Here is a 21,829-nt window from a genome sequence, read left to right on the forward strand (position 1 = left end):
GTGGGAGCAATATAGATTTCCATTTACTAGATAAACAAAATGTGCTATTGTACACTAGGATACCATTCCGAGACAAAAAGGAATAACCTGACACATGCAGCATCAGCATTACTGATAGTCTCTGGTAAGTGGAAGAATGTGGCCATACATGCATGCATGTGAATATCCTGACAGGCAAGTCTATAGAGACAGAAAACAAATGAGCAGCACCAGCACCCGAGGGTAGAGGATCTGGGACTGAGTCCTTATAGCGGGGAAAGGGAAGAAAATATTCTGTAAAGATATGGTGATGACAGTTATCCACAATAGTAGATAAACATTACTGAGCTGGCGCTTGCTTCGGCAGCACATACACCAAAACTGGAACGATACAGAGAAGATTAGCATGGCCCCTGCGCAAGGATGACACGCAAATTCATGAAGCGTTCCATATTTTTATGACCTAGAGAGGACAGGAGCTCCACAAGGACAGAATATATCAGGGCACGGGGGCCCTCTATGAGACTGTTTCTCCAACCAAGGACCATGTATGGATATAATCTAGAACCCCTGCTCGGATGTAGCCCATGGTAGCTCAGTAACCAAGTGGGTTCCCTAGTAAGGGGAACAGGAACTATTTCTGACATGAACTCAACAACTGGCTCCTTTATCTCCCCCGCTCCCCCCTCCCCCCAAGGGAGGAACAGTCTTACTAGGCCACAGAGGAGGACATGGCAGCCAGTCCTGAAGATACCTGATAAGCTAGGGTCAGATGGAAGAGGAGGAGGACCTCCCCTAGCAGTGGACTTGGAAAGGGGCAGGGAGGAGATGAGGGAGGGAGGGTAAGATTGGGAGGGAATGAAGGAGGGGGCTACGGGCTGGGATACAAAGTAAATAAACTGTAATTAATATTTTAAAAAATTTTAAAAATGACTGAACTGTACTTTCAAATCAAACAACACCTTTTACTTTAATAGAAAATAAAGGTCGGAGTATGGTATTGATGACTGGTGGAGAGGACCGGAAGGGTTTGGAAGACTGAGATGGGCGTGGTGGGGAAGTACGCTCCAAGACCGGACAGGGTTGCTTCACTCTGTCACAGAAAATGCAGGACTGGGGAAGACTTGAGAAGGAGAACAGAAGGAAGCCATTGTTCCGCTTCCTCTCAAGGCAAGAGGGATATACTTAAGCAAGGATGCCCAGTGACCGGGGCTTAGTCTGTGGGACTCCATTAAGCTGTATGTGATATATACACCATTTTAGGTTTTAAAAATTATTGTATGTTGTATGGGTATTTGTTCTGAATGTATGTCTGTGCACTAAGTGTATGTCAGGTGCCCAAGGAAGCCAGAGGAGCATCAGACCCTCTGAAATTAGAGTTACAGTCGGTTGTAAGCTGCCTTTACAGGATTGTTGGCCATCTTGCACTTTGGAGAGAAGTCTGTTCACATCCTTTGTCTCCTATATCCTTTGGAGGAACAGCCAGTTCTCTTAATCACTGAGCCATCTCTCCAGCCTCTGGATTTGTTATTTTTTAGTAAAAAAAAAACAGTTAAAAAAACAAAAAAACAAAAAAAACAGGACTAGTGAGATTGTCTAGCAAGCAAGATGCTTGCCACCAAGTGTGATGGCTTGACTTGGTTTTGATCCACATGGTGGAAAAAAAGAAGAAACAATCCCTGAAAGTTTTCCAGTTGATATTCGCACACGTAGACAGATGGACAGACAGACACACACACACACACAATACACACTAAAGAAAAACATTTTTGAGCTGGGCACATGGCTCACGCCTTTAATCCCAGCACTCAGGGAGGCAAAGGCAGGCATATCTCTGAGTTTGAGGCCAGCCTGGTCTACAAAGTGAATCCAGGACAGCCAAGGCTACACAGAGAAACCCTGTCTTGAGAAAAAAAAAAGGAAAGAAAAACATTTTTTAAAGTCTAAAAATCATTCATATAAAGTATTGTTTGACATAAAGAGGTCACCTTCTCAAGATTTTTAACATTATTCCCAAACATATGGGAAAAAAGGATCAAGAAAAAGAAATGTTCAAGGAAGGCCTGGACTAAGCCCCCCTGATTTTTGGGGTAATTGAACTGAAGGGCTAAGAAGTTATACTCAACTCATTTTCTTGTTCTTGTATCTTACTCTCAGAAAATTTCTCTCTTCTGTAAAGGCTGGACCATGTTTAGAATCAGGTTTCATTTCCAAATTCTGTCTCGGTCTCTCTCACACAGTGTGTGTGTGTGTGTGTGTGTGTGTGTGTGCGCATATACTAAGCCGGCATAGCACTTTATATACAATTAAGGAAGTGCCAAATGGCCAGGTTTGAACTGGGGTAGAGATGAGAGTGGTTAATGGGAACGATAACTTTGCCCCATAGTGCCACCAGTGTCTGGAGTAAAAGTCCAAACAGGAGAGGAGAGGAAAAATCCCAGTCAAACCGAAGTAGCACGACCGTGTGTTATCATGATCCCAGAGTTCAACAAGTCTTAACCCCTGACCTCCAGTACCGTCCTTTCAGGAACAATTAGGCTTGAGACACGTCCTTCCTGCCTCAGAATGACTAAGGCCTATTTAAGTCTCATGGTTGGTTAATCAGTAACGGAGGCTTTTTTTTTTTTTTTTTTTTTGGACAAACAAAGTAGGGCAAGCCAAGAAATAACAGTGGCTGAAAATTAGCTCAGAAAGGTTGTATTCCTGGCAAATACAGGATCTGGCGCTGCTCTCAAGTGTGAGCGTAAGTGTGTGGCAGAACTCATGGGACGGTGCTGGGGAAGTTTGTGGGTCTCAAGATTCTTCTCCTTCTCCTCCAAGTCCTGTCGAGGGACAAAGGCCTTCATTACCTCCGCAAAGGCTCGTGTTCCTGTGCCACGGTTGGGGTGCGAGGCCTGTGCGTCTCAGTGTAGTGGGGATGCCCTGGCAGGTGCAAGCAGCTGCTGCAGAGCCCGGAGAGAAGAGGATGAAAGAGCCTAGAGGCTGGAGTCTGGACCAGGAAGAGGACTCCCCGAGCCTTGGCCGTTCTTGAAAAGTCTGCTTCAGGGTCAAGGTTGGCTGGTGTTCCGCCGGGGTCTGGAAGCATCCAGCAGGGGGCAGCTTTCCAAGGAGAACTCCTGGGTGTGCCGCGCTAAAAAGACACACCTGCAGGTTCATCTACGTGGATAAACCCTGTTGTTTTCTTTTGGCGGGATAGGGTGAGACAAGATCTCACTACATTCCAGGCTGACCTTGAACTCACTGCTGACTGACCTTGCACTCCGGGGATTGCAGTCCAGCACCACCGTGCCTGTCCCAAGAGCCACCATTTTATTTTTTGAACGACTCAGCGTTCTTCCCACTGTATTTTTGGCCCCCAGGCTCCTAGTGAGATCTGCCAGATAGCTTCCTCCTACAGTGAATGCAGGATGTGGTCTCCGTTCGGTGTTTAAGGAAGACGGTGGGCCTCACTCCCGTTCTTCCTCCTCAGAGGCGATACCACTGAAGCTCTCGAGAGCCCACGCTGACTGTGTGCTTTCCCCAGCCCCTGCTCATCCGGGATATTGCCAACAGATCTGCTTTCTGTACAAGCCTGGGGGTCAGGTGCCCCTGCTTGTAAAATACCTGGGAGTGCTGGGAGGCTGATGGGCAATTGTGTTGACTCCTGTGTTTCCTTCTGTGCTAACACAACGCTGGCACTCAATAAATGTTTATTGGGTAAACGGTGAATAGGAGAATTAAGAGGCCCAGGCTGGGGGTGTAACTCAGCACTGCAGTATTTTCAGAGCATGGGTGAAGCCCTAGCAAAAAAGCAAAACAAAAACAAGAAACACAGTTCAAGCTTCAAATGGAAAGGCTTGAGGGATTGCCAATAGAGGAATAGGGTCCTATTAGGGTTCACTGAGGCAGGGGGATTGAAAATGTAAGGCCTGTCTGGAGTACTGAGCAAGTTCAAGGCCAGCCTGTGAAAACTAGAGCCTGTCTCCTTAAAACAGAATTCAGTGGTGGAGCATTTGCTTAGAGCATGAAGCCCAAGGTTCAATCCCCAGCACTGGGGGGTGGGGCGTGCCCATGGTGCGGGCATGGGACAGGTAAGGTCAAGGACAGAAAGTCGTATGAAAACATGCCCACAGTATATCAGGCTTTAGAGATTCACAAATTCATTTATAACCTTATGAGGTCAAATGACTTTTTTTTTTAAATCCCCAAGATCACATGACTGGCAGTTGTTTCCCCCCCTTCAAGGTCATGTGACTGGTAAGAAGCAGAGCTGGGAGTTTCCCTGGGCAGTCTGATTCGAAACCGAAGCTGTTCTGTAGGACTTTCAGCCTGCGTATAGACAGAAGTGTCCGAGAAATCATTAGTAGCGTGAGGAATTAGAAACTGAACAGCACTGTGCCCTTAAGAGTAGGGGGGTCTTGGAAAGGGGCAGAGAGGGTCCTGGGTAGCCATCCCGTGGCTCTCAACCTTCCTGACGATACACCCCTTTACTACAGTTCCTCCTGTTGTGAAGACCATACACCCCAACCATAAGATTAGTTTTGCTATTACTCCCTAACTGTAATTTTGCTACTGTTATGAATGGTAATGTAAATTTTTTTGATAGAGGTTTACCCAAGGGGTCTTGACCCACAGGTTGAGAACCCCTGCCTTAGACCTTTTACTTGAAAGAAAGTTTTTTTTTTCCTTGTTAAACTTGAACTTCCCTTTCTTTGACTTTGAGGCTCAGAAACAGGACCTATGTCAAAAGTAGGACAAGGTGTCCTTTTACATACATACATAGACTTATAAACATATAATAAAAATCTATTTTTAAAATGTCATTTCAGGCTATAGAGTTGGCTGAGAAGTTTAGAGAACTGGCTGCTCTTCCAGAGGACCTGGGTTTAATTCCCAGCACCCGCATGGCAGCTCACATTGCCTGTAATTTCAGCTCCAGGAGATTAGACATCCTTTTCTGCACTCCACAGGCACCAGGCATCAGAGTGGTGCATAGACAGCCATGCAGGCAAAACACACACACACAGAAAATAAATCAAGATAAGTAAAAAATTTAAGATGTCATTTCATTAAACCAGCCATGGCAAAAATGTCACCCTTCCCATCATCATTAAAAAAAAAAAAAAAAAAAAAGCTGGGCAGTGGTGGCATAAGCCTTTAATCTCCACAGTGGGGAGGCACAGGTAGGAGGATCTCTCAGTTTGAGGCCAGCCTGGTCTACAGAGCAACCTCCAGGACAGCCAGGGTTACAGAGAACTCTGCCTCAAACCAGACAATGGTAATTATCCTGACTTTTGACTAAATAAGTACTTGTGTGCATTGATTGACAGATATATATGGAATCTATTGTTTTTTAAAAGATTTATTTATGTTCCTAACCACTGAACTGTCACTCCATTTTTATAACTTATTTCTCTTTATGTGCACTGGTGTTTTTGCCTGTGTGAGAGTGTCAGAGTTTGGAGTTACAGACAGTTTTGAGTTGCCGTGTGGGTACTGAGGATTGAACCCAGGTACTCTGGAACAGTAGTCAGTGTCCCTAACCACTGAGCTATCTCTCCAGCAAACCCCCCCTTAAAAATATCCTCTCCAGCCCCCCCACTTTTATTTGTCTGTGTGAATGTATGTCACCTGTGTGTGGCTGCCCTCAGAGACCAGAAAGGGACACCCTATCTCTGAAAGCCAAAATTACAGGGAGTTGTGAGCCACCAAACATGGGAACTGAACTCGGGCCCTCTGAAAGAACAGCAAGAGCTCTTAACTGATGAACCATCTCTCCATCCCCAAGAACGTTCTATTGACAAACCAGAGAAGAGCCAGGCATGGTGCCCTCCCCTGGGATCCCACAGTGCAGGAGGCTGAGGTGGGAGGATAGTGAGTCTGAGGCCAACCTAGGCTTGTGCAAGTCAGCTTTAGAGACTTTGTCTCCATCGGTGACATTTCCACCTCCAACCCCCAAATGCCAAAACAAACAAACAAACGAACAAACACCCTAGAAAACTGAAACAAACCAAAGCAACAACCAGCCAGGACATAGCTGAAGACTGGGCTACAGAGGTAGAGGGTATGCTTAAGATCTATGTGGCCCTGGGTTTAGAGCACAGCTGCTTTCCTCTTACACTGAGGTGAGCCCCCGCCATAGTCTTTGGGATGGCCTGTGGCTAGAGTTTCTTGAATCTTGTAAGCAGTTTTACCAGTCTGCCTTACACTGTTCTGTCTTCTAGAGAAACAGGACTGTCAAAGCACCCCATCTCCTATCCCCACTCCCCAAGCTGCACATGGGATTACTATACAAGGCAAAACCAGACAGGTTTTTCTTTCCTTTCCCCAACAGACTGGATGGATTCATTGCCAGTGTGCTGTCAGAGAGATCCCAGGCCTGGAGAGGAGTGTTCTGAGTCAGTCTAGCTCTGAGACTCCGCTGGTCACTATCTGTCCCACCTAGCTCACAAAGAGAGTGGGAGCAGGAGCCAGGAGGCTCACAATCGTATCTATCCTCACCGGACGTGCTCCCCTTCCTGTGTTCTCCCGCTTGGAAGGGCAGCCCCACCAGTGTGAGGGAACAAGGCTGTAGCTGCTACCACCATGCCTGTGGCTAGACCAGGGGCTGCTCTGCATGGGTCTGAGCTGTTTGGAGCAGCTCACTCTGAACCTGAGCATGACTCTGGCGGTATGAGCACTTTTCTCCTAGAACAGGAACAGAGTAGGTCTTCTTCAAAACACTGCCTAAACCAAGCAGGAGGTTAATCCCAGCTGTGGCTACACAAGAGCCTGACTTAAACAAGCAGGCAAAGGCATTTTTCAGAAACAGCAGTGAGGCTGGAGAGATGACTTAATGGCTAAGAGAGCGATGCATTTGCAGGGGACCTGAGTTCGGTTCCCAGCACCCCCAGCTCACAACTGCCTGTCACTCCAGCTCCAGATTAGATGCCCTCTTCTAGCACCCACATACTAGTGACATACACGTGTCCTACACATACACAGATTAAAAACAAATCTTTATATAACAAAACAAGAACTGCCCATTGCCTGCTGGTCTATTTTCTTGACAAGTGTTCAACCCTGTTCTAGTCCTGAAAGTTTTACTCCTTTCATACATTACAGAGGAAGTATGGATTCCAGGAAATGTGCAGTGGGAGGTCATGACCCTAGTTCAAGTTAAGAAGGTAAACATTCAAACCTAGCATGGTGGCCCAGCTAGGGAGAGGCTATGGCACAAGAACTTTGATGAGTTTGAGATGGGCCTGGGATACACACAGCAGGACCTTGTCTCACGTTGCTCCCCGACCCCCTGCCCAATCTCCTGGGCTGGAGAAGTGGCTCTGAGTTTAAGAGCACTGACTGCTCTTCCAGAGGACCTGGGTTCAATTCTCAGTAAACTATTAAAACAAACAAAAAAAAAACCCACCACAATTAAAGACCAGCAGAGCCAGGTGGAGCAGTCCCAAGAAATTCTAAGTGCAGTTCTGACTACTTGTAATTTTGCCCCCAGCCACTCCCTGGCAGATACCGTCTGAATTTAGTGCACTCTTGGGGAGGTTCTGATAACATTCTGAGGATTGGGAAAAGGAGACACCGAAGGGTTTGCTTTCAGTGCAGGGCCCAAAGTAGAGGTCAGCCAGCATCATCCTGAGCTCACTGGACAATTACACATCTCAGCTGCCTTCATGGCTCCTTCTGCGGCAGGCTTTGTCACAGCCTGCCTGAACCCAAACGGTGGGCAGCATTCTGAGCGGAAGTTGTGAGGATATCGGTAGAAAATGCAGCACCATATTTCCACCTCCTCCTTCCACGGCTTTTCCAAGCCAAAGACAAGACAGGTGTCCGTTTTCCCCCCAACCTCGAAGACTGAATTCGTCAATCCCTCCGCTGTTGCAAACACTTCCTAACTTTATTTTTGAAGAAAAAAAAGGAAAGCCTTGACATTGCTTTAAAGAAAGCTTTATTTACCACATACATCTTCAGAATGCACTGTAAATGCAGCAAGATCCAAAAAGCTTTTCAAATACGAAGCTAAAAACTAAACTAGTAGCATGTCTAAAACCCAGACTCTAAAACTTTTAAAAACTTTTATATTAGTTTGTTCTTAATCCTAAAAAAAAAAAAAAAAAAAGTTCACATTTCAAGTTATAAACTTACCTCAGTAGTGTACATGAAATGGTTGTGAAACAATAGGAGCAGGCAAGACCACATACGGCAGGACCGCTGACCTTTCCCAGCTGCCACCAACACTTGTATTTTAAGGTAGTTGCCATGTTAAGTTAGTGCATTTTTTCCTTTATTATTATTTGATGATGATGATGATTACCTTTGCAAATATTTTCTAGGCACTTGTAAAATATAGTAAGGACGTGGGGGTCAGTGTTTCATTAAGGACCTCTGGCTCAGTCCTTGGCGGGGAAAGAAAGCACTTTTTCTTTCCCCCAAGTTCAAGGGACCTGATACAAGTTGCCTTTTTATGGGGCCGCTCATCCCAACGTGCCTGTGTGGGTTCGACTTCCTGGGTGGCTCCTCAGACACTGCACAGCTGCTTCGCGCCATTCAACAAGGATGAGAAGGAAGGCCTGGAGGCCTTAGCAGGCACGATTTCATAGAACAGTTAAATAATTATAAATATTTCTTATATATAAAAATCCATCCCATCAAGATAAAGGGAAAAAAAAGACAGTTGGGGATCTCTTAATTTAAAGAAAAGAGAAAAAAAATTAAACAACTATCTAAGAGCATTTGTGAAGGGCATGGTCCTAGTATTAATCCTCAAATAAGAGTTATGCCTGAGCTAGGCGAGGTGGTGCATGCCTGTGATGCCAGCGCTCAAGGAGGCAGTGGCAGGGGGATATCTGTGAGTTTGAGTTTGAGTTTGATATCTGGTCTACAAGCCGAGTCCAGGGTAGCCAGGGCTACACAGAGAAACCCTGTCTTGAAAAACCAAAGGAGTTAATCCTGATAGCAAAACTCTTGTGGGAAGAAAGATTTTGATGGGCTCTGCTACAACATAAAATACAACTGTGTATCTGTTACCTTGTTGCCCTCCTCACATTCTTGATTGAGCCTTTTAAAAAGATGCAGGTTGACATAATTCATAAAACAAATGACAATAGTAGCCTTTTACTGTACTCTACATTTACTCTGCCAAAGAAAAGCCTTTAAATGGGCACAAAACACTGCATCTGTGTATTTACTGCCAAAACACCAAAACCAAAACAAAACCCCAAACACTTTTAATAACATCAAAATAAAATGGCTGCATTTCGCATTACACTACAGGCAGGCTGTGAACCCTGGCAACACAAAAGGACTATAAGCAAGTGTCAGAAGTTATTTACAAACTCCCCTTGAACTCCTACAGAGCCCTCCTGGATGTGTGCACCCCACGTTCGCCTACCAAATGCAGAGCCACCCAGGGAAACCCTGATCAACAAACATGGTGCTCCCACACCCCTGATGACAGCAGCCATTCTGTAGGGAACCCAAGAAGGCGGCTAGAAGCTTAACTCCCTGTTGACAAGTCTTGAAGGTCTTCTCCATAATCACATACATTCTTTGTCTCTAAAAACTCGGACTTCAAAAAAGGAAAAAAAAAAAAAATCAAAGCACTAGGAAGGTAAAGTTTCATACTGAACAATGAAAAAGTTTCATACTGAACAATATGCAAAGATGTGGTTGGCAAACATGTTAAAATCTGGTCCTTATGGGTATTCTGCTACCGAAAACACATATAGAAGGTAACACCTCCCCAAACAAACCAAAATAAAAAGACCATAACACAATCCCAGGAAGAAGTATAAAAGGCATCAGCTGTCTTCTCTAGCAGAATTATCCATTTTTCTGAGATGTGCCAGACTTGACTGGAGATAGGGAAAGGGGGGCGGGACATAGTTAACAATAAAGACCAAGGTAATGAGGGCAGGTGAGAGCTGTCCAGTGTTGGGACTCTGGGTGTGATGAGTCTCTTCCATGTTGGCTTAAGAACAGACTGTTAATAAAAAACAAACCAAAGCAAACTGACCCCCAACCCCCAAAACCAGAAAACATGAAGATACATGGCAATATCAGCCCTTAATGCCAGTGAAAATACAGCAGAGACTCTTACTCGTTTTAAAATTGCACTTTCCAGCATCACCTTGAAAATAAAATAATATTTTATGTAGCACTACAGTTTGTGTCTTTAAATATTGAATATAGTTTTCAAAATAGTTCCCTAGATGCGAGGGTGTGCTTTTTTGATATATATATATATTTATATATATAGCTGATATATTTTTGAAAGGTCCTACAAAATAGAAAACTCTGGAGTGCAGAAGTTAAGAAAATAACCTTCATACTGAAAATATATCCTTAAAAAAAAAACAAAACCAAACCTCTGTACAAATGCAGTAGAGCGTACAAATTTTAAAAGATGGTGTTAAGACTTGAGGCATCAAAAGTCTCTTGGAAATGTATGAACGCGGGCCTGCTAAGTTGAGAAGTCTTTAAAAAAACAAAACAAAAACGCGTGAAAACTTCATTTGATAGAAAATATTTCTGTGTGATACTCGATAACATTCTTCACTTGCAGGTTTCCCACGTGTGCCAATCCGACACGTTACTTTCTTCATAAATAATAAAGTGTTCCTTCAGCGGTGTTTGGTGGCTTGCCTTGGCTCCGGTCCCTGGGTCTCAGTAAGTCTGGTAGACGTCGTGGATGGGCACCTGGAGAGCAGCGGGGAAGGCCTGAGGTATGTAGCCGGCGTAGCCCCCGTACACGGCGGCCGCAGCGTTCTTCTGTAGTGTGGCGATGGTGGCGGTGGCTGGAGCAGCGAAGGGCACGTAGCTGGCCCCGTAGATGCCCGCCGCGGGGATTCTCGGAACATTCGGTGCCACCGTGTACACGGGAGTTATCGGACGGCCCTGAGAGACAGACAAAGTCCTCCTGAGCGCAAGGGCAGGTTCATCAGCGGGGAGGGAGAGGAGGGGTCTAGGTAGGGAGGCGGAGTGGTGAGTGGCCGCAAGACCCATCGCCCTCGAGGGGCTTAACGCCTTCAAAGGCGGCGCTCAGGCCTGTGTCAAAGGGGGAGGCTGTAGGTTGAGCCGGAGTTGTAATATCAGTTAAAGCCGCAAAGAGAGGTAACGAGGGGCTGGGGGTCTGCCTAGAGAACACCGATTCTAACGCGTCTTGGGACGCCCCCCTCTCTGTTTGAAAGCGCGGTACACCAAGTTTCCACAACAAGCAAGGGGTGGTGAGGTGGGGGAGGGAAGGACGAGACTCTGAGGGTCAACATAGCTCTAAGAACTAAGCATGGATTTAGGGCAAAACTAAAACACCACACAGTGAGCGAATGGAGTGTTTGGTGTGCCTTGTGCTCCACAGGATGGCCTGAAAGAAATGTCCTCTCTTCACCTTACTCTACCTTCAGAATGCATAATCTAGGATATAGGAAATGGAAACTTTCATTTAAAAATCAGGGTCTTCATAGGTTGTTGGGTGTTTTTATTTTCCTGTTCAGTGCTGTGGATTTGAACCTAGGACACCTCATACATACGATGCAGCTCCTGTGCATCGTAAGTCAGCCAGACTAGCTTTGAACTTGCTCCGTAGCCCAGAGAAGCCCTGAACTTGCCACCTTCCTGCTTTGGCCTCCCAAGTAACTAGAATTGCAGGCCCTGTGCTACCAGGTATGGTTGCTTCTAGATTTTGGTTTTTTTTGTTGTTGTTGTTCCTGTTGCTTTGGGACAGGCTCTCAGGAAGCAGAGCTGGCCTCCAATGAGCTGTATCTCGAGTGACCCTCAAGTCCTCATCTTCATGCCTCCACTTCCCAAATACTGAGATTCTAATAAAGGGTCCAGTCATCTCTAGCACGAAAGCTAGACGTCAGACTCACAGAACTAGGTTCAAAAGAACTTCCAATTTGAGAATTTTTTTTTTTCTAACTGTAATAAAAATAGCTATGGTAACGGTGATCACATGAATAACTAAGGGCCAGGTTCTTAAGAGCCTTATTTGTATGATTTTATTTAAGCCATTAAAACCCTTAGTCAAGGCCAGATGGTGGTGGTGCACGCCTTTAAGTCCAGCACTCGGAAGGCAGAGGCAGGAAGATTTCTGTGAATTCCAGGCCTGGTCTGTACAGTGCATTGGAGGCCAGCCAGGACTATAGTGACACCCTGTCTCAGCTTGGACCTGGAGCTCCAGGCAGTTGTGGGTTCTGGGAACTAAACCCGGGTCCTCTGAAAGAGCATTACTTCTTCCAAACTGTTGAGCCATTTCTCCAGCCCCCTAAACTGAAATCTTATTATACAGCATGAGACATTTTTAAAAATTATTTTTTTAAGAGGTCTTGAGTTGTGGGGTGTGTCTGGGCTACACAGCTAGACCTTATCTCAAAAACGAAAGATAACAAACAAAAAGGCTCTAAGTTGAATAAAAAAAAAAAAAATCACTTAGTAACAGGCTGGTGTTGGCTTAACCCTTTCTGAATGAAGCAGTCAAGACTTAGTTCAGAGCAGGAAAGGGCAGGTGTATTCTATGGTGATTCAGACGCCTGGCCATTGACTCGTACACAGCTAGATCCCCAGCCCAGCCCAAACGACATGCAGTCTTCAGGACTCTGGCATAAATAGGCATTTCCGATTTGCAAATTGCACGGCCTGGATAATTCTTGTTCAGTGAGTTGAAAGACCCGGGGCATCACTACTTATGATTCACTCATTCAGAGAAAAAGAGTTTTAAGATTCCCCTCCCCCTGCTCTACAGGTGCCTTCCCCGTGTGCTACACAATGAAGACGCTGAGGTGTGGAGAGCAGCCTTCCAAGAGACAACAGGCTGGCAGTCAGATGCCACAGAAAAACGTATTAACGAGAGCCAGAGGAGAGGCTACTTGGGTAGGCGGAGGAATGAAAGGGCGAAAAGGTAAGATCGGTTTGGGAAGAGAGGGCAGCCACGGTGTGAATCCTAGCTGGAGGAGAGGAGGATTTTCTATATCTACTCCATCCAAAAGAAAATCTTCCTCATGAATTACATGACCATAGTGACAGTTTTGGGCGCATTCGCGTGCAAGAGAGAGAGTGTGTGGCGTTGGGAGTTGGTTGTATATCACAGTGCATGGATGGAGGGAGGTCGGAGCTGGTTCTCTCTTACCATCCAGGTCCTGGGGACTGAATCAGGTTTGGAAGTAATCGTCTTTACCTGCTGGGCCATACTAATCCTATGAATATACTTTTAAAAATAATAAACTTCCAAAAAAAAAAATCTTCATAGAGCTAAACATGTCTTTCTTGCTATCTCACACTGAACATTTTTTAAGAGCTAGGAGGACACGGCTGGGGGAAGACACAGTACCCTAGGCTTGATCCCCTGCTCCGGAAGGGGGAGGAATCAAATATAAAAACCCTCACTTTAAAAACATACCATTGCACCGATGCACCGAGTATATTCTCAGGGCTGAATACCGAGGCGGGCTATGACTGAGAGAGGCTCCATATGCAAACGCTAGTGCCCCCCATCAGGAACTCTGAGGGACCCCGTACATAACTCACTGGCCGGGCAAGAGCTCTACCTGGAAAGGTGGCGGTGTGGATACCGAGGGAATGACAGCGGCGGCGGCGGCGGCAGCGGCGGCGGCAGCGGCGGCGGCGGGGTCGGGCTGCACAGCAATGGGGCTGATCATGTGTTCCACTGTGTGGATCTTGCCGTCTTCAATTATCTTAGGGGCTGGGGCTGCCTGGAACATGGAGTACTGGGCACCGATGGCAGGGATGGCCACTGCAAGAGAAGCAGGAATAAGACAGGCGCATCATTCGCTGTCCCCCTGCTCTGCTTGGCTTGGCACCGAGTCGGGATGGAGTCTCTCCACAGAGCACCGTGGGAGGAGCATTTCAAGTGAGGTCTCTGCGTTGACATTTCCCAACGAGTGTGAGCTCTGCTTATTTCTCACTTGCGTCACTCACTGCAGACAAAGCCCTTTGCACTTTCACAATGTTTTAAGAAGTGGGCTGAGGTGAGGTATCATTCTGACAACTTAAGAGAAATGTGAGAACATCCTCTTCACCTTGGATTTCACGTTAGCATTACGATCCAGGGGGAGTTGTGTGTGCGTGTGTGCGGGGCCTGGGAGATGGGAGAGTGGAAAATGGAAGAGCCTCCAGTGTGCTAATATCCACTTATAGCAGCGGGTGATTGGCTTTTCACTCTAACCTGCCAATGCAAATAATTTCTGTGAGTAGAGTCCAAAGGAATGGCTTCAAGCAGAGATTCAAACAGACAGAATTACTGAACATCCGTGTGCGATATCAAGAGATCAAAAGGAAGAGATGCTAGCCCCGATTTGGAGCTTGTGTGTCTGTGTGTGCATGCTGTGTGTTCTGAAAGGATAAATGGGAACATGAAATGTACACACAGAGAATCCTTTCATGTATGTTTTCTCTCCAACTGTAAGCATGTTTCTTCTGCTAAGATGGATGTGCTCAAAGGTAAAGAGACAGAATGGTCATAAGATAAACAGTGATGTGGCCATTCAGTTAAAAATTAAAAAAAAAAAATCTAAAATCTTAACCAAATAGCTGTACCTTCCTTCCCAATCAAATCTTCCCCTAGTCTTGTGCCCAGATCCTTTAGCATTGCCCTGGTATCTCTCAGAAGGACAAAGTCATAACTTCCAATGATCAGAAAGAGATGAGAAAGAGATGCTGCCACTATCTGAAGCCAAGTGGCACCTGTACAGAGCGACTGCATTATTCTATCTGCCAGCCTATAGCCCTCTCCACCCCAGGACTCAGGACCTCACACGGCTAAAGACTGTTCAGTGCTGATGGCATTTATAAGGCATCCCAGTGCCAGAAGCCACCGTATTACGGAGATGACAGGGCTATTTCCCCAGTTACCACTGGGTTCCTTTAATGCTTTAATCCTATGTTCCAAACATACCAATTCCTTGCCTCTTATCTGGAAAAAGCAGTGTGCAACCGGCAAAGGAGCAGGCAACCTTCAAAAGCTCTCCCTCCTACCCTCAGGAAGGCCCAGACACCAGGGAGAGAATCATTTATCCACAGAAAGAATTCTCCATGGGTTCAGGTCAACGTGTGAAGAAGCTGCAGACAATGGGTCTGCCAAACTCAAACACAGTTAATGAATAGCTCTTATCCTTCCTCACCAGTGGGTCCATATTGTTGGCAAATAAGTGTGGGGCTGGTGGTAAAACCAAAGTTCAAAGTCCCTGACTCAATGGATTGATTCTAAATCTACAGATCCAGTTGTTTAAAAAAAAAAAAAAAAACCTTCACCTCTCAGATAATCACAGGAAAAGTGGCACTCTTTGCTCTGGAAAAGAAGTCTCTACTTTCTCTCAAAACTGGCAATATCTGGGCCCCTCTGCTTTCTGGTGGCTGACGCAAAGCTGGGGCATAGTTCAGTGATGGGGTGTTTACCTACATTCACAGGAAAAGACAGGCTCGAGATGACAGAAGAACCAGGCAGTTCCACTCCCTTCAACTCTTCCCCTTGACTCTGCCTATGTGGTCACAGGGAAATTGGTGGGTGACCCCTGTCGGAAAAACTCCCTGACAGTCTAAGGTGAACAGAGCCTGAACTAGATTGTTCTCCTAAGAAGACAGTGTGGGGGTGAGGGGTGGGGAGGCTTCTTTTCGCAGAAGGGGAGAAGAATCCATGTGTAGACAGATCTAAGAGCCACGAACACTGAGGGTTGTGGTTTAGGGCCAAATGATGCATTTGCCCTAAATGCTTTTTTTTTTTTTTTTTTACTGACCTGTGCCAGGTTTAATGGCAACTGGATTGACAGCAGAGATTTCCAAATTCGGCACAAGTTCATATCCTTTTTCTTGCTGTTTGCCTTTGCCTTCGTGATATCGGCTATATATACCACGGCCAGCAGAATATCCTCCGAGGTAGGAACCCCTGGGCCCCGGGGCTCTGTTTCCAGCTGCGCCTCGCCCTCGGCCTCTTACGCTGCCTGCTTAATAATAACAACACAAAGAAGGATGAGCCAGCAACAGTGACGGTTCAGGGGCCTCCAGATTACCCTCTGTCTAAGAGGCAGGTGGCCACGGCCTTTAACGGGCCACAAAGATGCTTCTGATGAACCGTTTTGGTCTGTTTTGTCATTCTAATCTGCCTGCTTAATGCAAGGCAAGGCGAGTCCCAAGGATTGTAACTGCAGCTTCAGCTTTGGGGTTTAAAAATGTCAGATCTGGAAAGGGATATATGCCCATCCTCCCTCCTCGTTCAGTGCTTAAGAAAAAAGGCAGAGGCTGCTCATTCAGACCCAGAGAACAGAACAGTGGGCCCTTGAACCTAGGTTATGTTTGTTTTCTAGTGACATGCTTGGTCTGACACACTCAGTGATTCTCAGGAACCACTGTGCCAACCAGCATCTTAAGACTGAATTTCAGAAGTGGTAACCCAGGCTGGCCTCGACCTAGGAATCCTCTTTAGGATGCTGGGATTGCCGGCCTGCCATCACCAAGCCGGGGCTCCAAATCAGATTTTTAACATAACCTCCAAGGCATAGGCAGACCCCTGTTCACCCGAAGGGCTGTTTCTCCCAATCCTGCAACAGTGACTGCCAGTCATGGCCCCAACCCTCAACCTAAGTAGGTGGGGCCTAGTGCACTGCAGCCACGATCAATCTGACCCCTCTGCCTGGGGGGCCAGACACCCAGGGGCCCTCAAGACAAGAGTCTCCACTAACTTTTTACGAAGTAGTCTCTGTTGGGCCCGATGAGCGCATTGTAGGGGTAGCCATAGTAGGCCAAAGTGTAGGGGTCACAGGAGTACACATAGCTGGGCTGCTGGGCCACCGCCTCGGCCGAGCCGCCACCGCCCTTGGCTGCCTTCTGGTAGCGGGAGTACTGCTCCTTGTCCACAGGCTTGGCCAGGGTGACCTCCAAGCAGGAGCCCTCCAGCTCCGTGCCGTTGAGGTTGTTCATGGCGTGGACGGCATCCTCGCGGCTGGTGAAGTGCACGAAGGCGTAGTCGCGGATCTTCTTGACCCTCTCCACGCAGCCCGGGTTGAACTGGCCGAAGCTCCTCTTGATGGTCTCCTCGGTGGTATCGATCATGAGGTTGCGCACGTAGAGGATCTTCACCGTCTGCATCACGTCCTCGTCCACGTCGATCTCCGGCTCGGCCCAGTCCACGGCGATCTGGTGGCCCCACAGCTGGATGCGACCTGGCATGAGCTTGCGACGCGCCATGGCGGCGGCGCGATGGCTCTCATACTCCACGAAGGCGAAGCCTCGGTTTTTCATCTTGTCTGCCGCGCTGGCGTACACGATCACGTTGAGCACGCCCTCGGTGACCTTGGCGATCTCCTCCAAGATCTCCCCGCGCTTCTTCATCTTGGGGATGCCACCGATGAAGAGGCGGCAGTTGTCCACGCTGCAGCACACGCCCAGCAGGCGGCCCGGGCGGATCTCATAGTTGTTGAGCTCGCGAACAGCTCGCTTGGCCTCGTGCTTGTGGCAGTACATGACGAAGGCATAGCCCCGGTTCTTCCCATCGAAATCCATCATGAGGCGCAGCTCGTAGATGCGGCCTACCGTCTCAAACACAGGCACCAGCTCATCTTCGTACACGTCCCGTGGGATCTTGCCCACGAAGACCTCACAGCCGCGCTGGGGATGCGGGCCCTCCCAGCCGGGCGGGGGCCCCCCGTACTTGCGCTGCCCATTCTCCTGCACCATGCTGTAGCCGGTGCGCTCCATCAGCGCCAAGAGCGCAGCCTCGTTGGGCGCGCCTGCCACGCCCTCCGGCACCTTGGAGGAGGACCCCACGGTTGGATCGCTGTTCATGGCTGTGGTGGAATCTTCTGCGGTCATAATGTCAAAGGCATCCACAGTTGGTGGAAATCTGCAACAAGAGAAAAGAGGAGCGTGAGCAGGGGGACCCGGCAAGCACTCCGCCCTGAGCTCGCCTCCTTTGTTTCCGGTTGGCGATACACGCCTGTGAGCGGGCAGGTCGTGGTGGACTGAACGGAGAGGCCAGATGGAGGAGGCCGCTAGCTGTGGAAAGGCAGGTGGTCTTAAAATAGTCAAGTGGTGTACAGAGGCTTTAAGGCAGACCTTTTTATTGTACTCATGCAAGCTGACCGACATACTTGTGCCATTGTGGTGTGTGAGCTGCTGGGGATGGAACCTAGGACCTTGTGCATGCTGAGGCAAGGGTTCTACCGCCAAGTAGAACCATTGCTGAGTGCAGACACAGAGCAATGTGATCATTAGAGGAACCTTCCAGGGCGTGTTTCCCTCCACGATAGATGCTGAGCTGTACCATCAAGTTTTTGAAAGGAAATGGCATGTCTCAACTGCTTTGGAGTTGGCCTAGTAACTAGTCAGATTTTTACGGTATTCAGGCAACATCTTGGGGACCATTCACAGATATGGACTCAGGCTAACTCTGAACGCTGTGAAGCAATGTGGCTATGGGGAAAGACAGCAGAGGTTTCAGAGAAATGTCGCCTGCATTCTTAGTTCACCTTTTCAACCTTTGGACACAGTAACTGACATTCATCTCAGCTTATTTGTGGGGAAAGGGACTCAGAGGTTGTGTAGGTTGCTCCAGTTCACACAGAAACCTAGGCTTTTGGCTCCAGATCCCATCTTCTTTCCTCAGGACTGCTATGCAACATAGCATTTACTCATATTAGGCAGGGTGTCACTCACACTGGTCTTAGATGACCTGGAACTCATTCTGTAGCCTGGGCTGGATCTCACAGCAATTCTCCTACCCAAGCCTCCTGTGCTGGGATTACAGATATAAGCCACCAAAAAGCCCAACTTGTGGCTTATTTTGTTCTGTTTAAAGACTAGGTCTCCATAAGTAGCTCAGTGTGGCCTTGAGCTCAACAACAACTTCCTGCCTCAGCCTCCCAGGTTCTGGGAATATAGGTACACATCACCACACCTGGCTCAATACAGTTCTGGAGGAGATAGGAAAGCTGTCATTAGTCATCTGAGACTGATAGAGCTTAAATGGGGGCCAAAAATATTGCTTTAAGCTGGCAGTGGTCAGATTGGTGTCCACCTTCATTTAGAGAACATAATGTAATAGTGTCATTAAAAGCAGCAAACAATGCTTTTATAATGGAAAGATTCTTAATAACCTTTTCTTTCTTTCTTCCTTCTGTCCATCTCTTTTCTTTCTCTTTCTTCCTATCTTCTCTTATCTTCTCTTCTTTTTTCTTTCTTTCTCTCTTTCTCTTTCCTTTCTTCTTTCTTTCTTTCTTTCCTTCCTGACACAGGATTTTTTTTGTGTGTGTGTAGCCCTGGCTGTTCTGGAACTCACTCTGTAGACCAGGCTGGCCTGAAACTCAAAGATCCACCTGCCTCTGCCTCCCAAGTGCTGGGATTAAAGGCTCATGCCACCACTGCCTAGCATCTGAATTACCTTTTTTAAAAAAAAAGAAATCTACCTCATTATTGGACAAATGGAGTCTATAGAAAATAAAGAAATGGGTTGGAGAGATGGTTGAGCAGGTAAAAGCACTTGACTGCTCCTCGAAAGGATTCAGATTTGATTCTCAGTACTCATATGATAGCTCACAACTGTCTGTAACTCCAGTTCTAGAAAATCCAAAGCCTTTTTTGGGCCTCCTTCGGCACTAGGCAGGAATATGGTGAAGACAAAACACCCATACACGTAACATAAGAACAAAAAGGAAAAAGCTAAGTGTCCACCTAACAATAGAGCTTTCTCCACCTTTTTTCTGTGTTGTCGGATAGTGTCTGGGGCCTGGCTTCTTCTTCTTTGCAGCTTCATATTTTAGAAACATCCTAACACATTCTCACTCTTTGTAAAAAATGTCACTTTAAGGATGACCTAAGGCTTCATCATTGAACTGGAACCAGTAACACAGTTTACTTTCAAAACGTAGAACTCTGAGTTGTGCATGAGATCACAAGAACTGTTAAGGTGTCTGAGTAAGCACAGGTGATTAGACAGTGCTTGCCCAGTGGGTGTGAGAGGCCCTAGCTTCAATACCCAGTATCACAAATAAAAGAAAAAGAAAAGAAAAAAGCTAAGTATGGTAAGCTAACACATCTGTAATCCCAGGCCTCATGGGGCAGAGGCAAGAGGATTGTGGGTTCTGAGGTCAGCATCCAGAATGAGAGCTTGTCTCAGAAAGAAAGAAAAAAAAAAATCAAATCTATACTGACACACAAAACAGAGATATGGATTTGCTGCTCAGCTCAAGCATCCTCTCTGGCTCATTTGCTGTAGGAGGGCTGTCAGTAGGGTGTTCCGAGTTAGAGGCTGCCCATGTTAGGCAGACAGCATGGTTGTCTGAGTCCTAACTCTTCCTAATTGTATGACTTAGAAAGAGGACACTTAGCCATTATATGAATCAGCTTCCCTACCTGCAGATGGGAGTCCTAATGGTAGTATTAATTTTAGCACAACAAGTGAGTCAATAAATACAAGATATTATGTTGGTTTGAGTGAGAAAGGTCCCCAGTTGGTGTTTGGGGCAGCCTGGGGGGTGTGGCCTTGCTGGAGGAAGTGTGTCGCTTCCTCCAGGGAAGGGCTTGGAGAGCTTAAGGCCTCACCCTACTTCCATTCCCCTCTTTGCTTAGTGCTTGTGGTTCAAGATAGGAGCTATCAGCTAGCTGCTCCAGCCTCCTAGGCTGCTGCCTGCTGCCACACTGTTCCAGCCACCATGGATTCTAAGCCTCTTTTTTGGAAGCCCAAAAGTTTTTTTTTTGTGTGTGTGTGTGTGTGTTGGTAATATCATCTTATCACAGGAACAATAAAGTTACAGATAAGAACAGTCCCACCTGAGTCCAGGCTGCCTTTGAACTCATGTTCCTCCTGCCTCAGTCTCCCCAGTGTGCTGAGATCACACAGCTATGCACCATCATGCCCAGCTTGAAAAAGAAACTTTGACCTATGCCTAGAACACTGCAGTAGCTCAAGAAATGCAATATTATCTTTGATTCAAATTGTGGTGAACACTCAGGCCAATTATTTGAATTTTAGAATGATTTTAAAGACACATTTTCTCCATTTAAATATATATATATATATATATATATATATATATATATATCCTTGGGGGACTGGTAAGATGGTTTGGTGAGTAAGGCAGTTGCCACCAATATAAAAGATTTTTAAAAATTTATCTTTTGATATGGAGGATGCCAAATACACATATAAACATATGCACAATCAAGGGAGAGTCTATGTGTTAGTACAATATAGAAAATATGTCACTGTTGGATGGTTACAGGAATGGAACTTATTCCTTAGCATAAACATACCCTAAAAAAAAAAAAAAGTGAGCTGTTTCAGAGAGGCAAAAAACAAAAACAAAACAAAAACAAAAGACAATAAAACCTGGATTTTGATAGAGGCCCTTAAAAAATGACATAGCTTTAAAAATATGTTCCCTGCATTCTTTATGTATGTATGCATGTATGTGCCTGTGGAAGCCAGATCCCCTGGAGCTTGAGTGACAGGAGGTTGTGAGACACCAGATGTGTGTGTGAATTGAACTTGGCTCCTCTACAAGAGCAGCAAGCTCTCCTAATCCCTGAGCCACTCCTCCAGCTTCCCAAATGTTAGACCTTTCAAAATGTTGTACTTGCTTTTAATGCACAAGGTCTTGGGTCTGATCCTCAGCATTGCAAATGACAGATAGATAGATAGATACATAGATAGATAGATAGATAGATAGATAGATAGATAGATAGATATGCTGGGTCAGTTTAGCACACTTATGAAAATCTTATAGTCTACAAGCTCCATTCTCCTAATTCTCATGCCACAGTTAGATCAGTTATATAAAATATTGATTCACAAATGTGAGGCCAAAAGTTTAGACATAATAAAAACTAATCATTACTTAATGCCTTAAAAAGGGCTGCTATGGTGCTAACATGC

The 21,829-nt window shown here is 46.4% G+C and overlaps 1 protein-coding gene and 1 non-coding gene across 7 annotated transcripts in view; one reads left to right on the top strand and one right to left on the bottom strand.

Annotated features, from left to right (window-relative positions):
* The first annotated feature begins 330 nt into the window (after positions 1-330).
* Positions 331-437, top strand: LOC132653444 (U6 spliceosomal RNA). The gene has a single exon (XR_009591183.1). It is a non-coding gene; the product is annotated as a U6 spliceosomal RNA (small nuclear RNA).
* A 7,446-nt stretch (positions 438-7,883) lies between these two features.
* Rbm47 (RNA binding motif protein 47) overlaps positions 7,884-21,829 on the bottom strand; it is a 132,976-nt gene continuing 119,030 nt past the window's right edge. For 5 of the 6 annotated variants that reach the window (XM_060380668.1, XM_060380669.1, XM_060380666.1 and 2 more), the window contains 4 exons: positions 16,641-17,800; positions 15,699-15,905; positions 13,494-13,699; positions 7,884-10,848 (listed from right to left, as the gene is read on the bottom strand). In XM_060380668.1, the coding sequence (XP_060236651.1) occupies positions 10,618-10,848; positions 13,494-13,699; positions 15,699-15,905; positions 16,641-17,769 (1,773 nt within the window). In that variant the 5' untranslated portion in view covers positions 17,770-17,800 and the 3' untranslated portion in view covers positions 7,884-10,617. The remainder of the gene's footprint in view (positions 10,849-13,493; positions 13,700-15,698; positions 15,906-16,640; positions 17,801-21,829) is intronic. The other variant, XM_060380670.1, reaches the window with a different exon arrangement.

Source organism: Meriones unguiculatus, chromosome 3, assembly GCF_030254825.1.
Source record: "Meriones unguiculatus strain TT.TT164.6M chromosome 3, Bangor_MerUng_6.1, whole genome shotgun sequence".
Taxonomy (NCBI): domain Eukaryota; kingdom Metazoa; phylum Chordata; class Mammalia; order Rodentia; family Muridae; genus Meriones; species Meriones unguiculatus.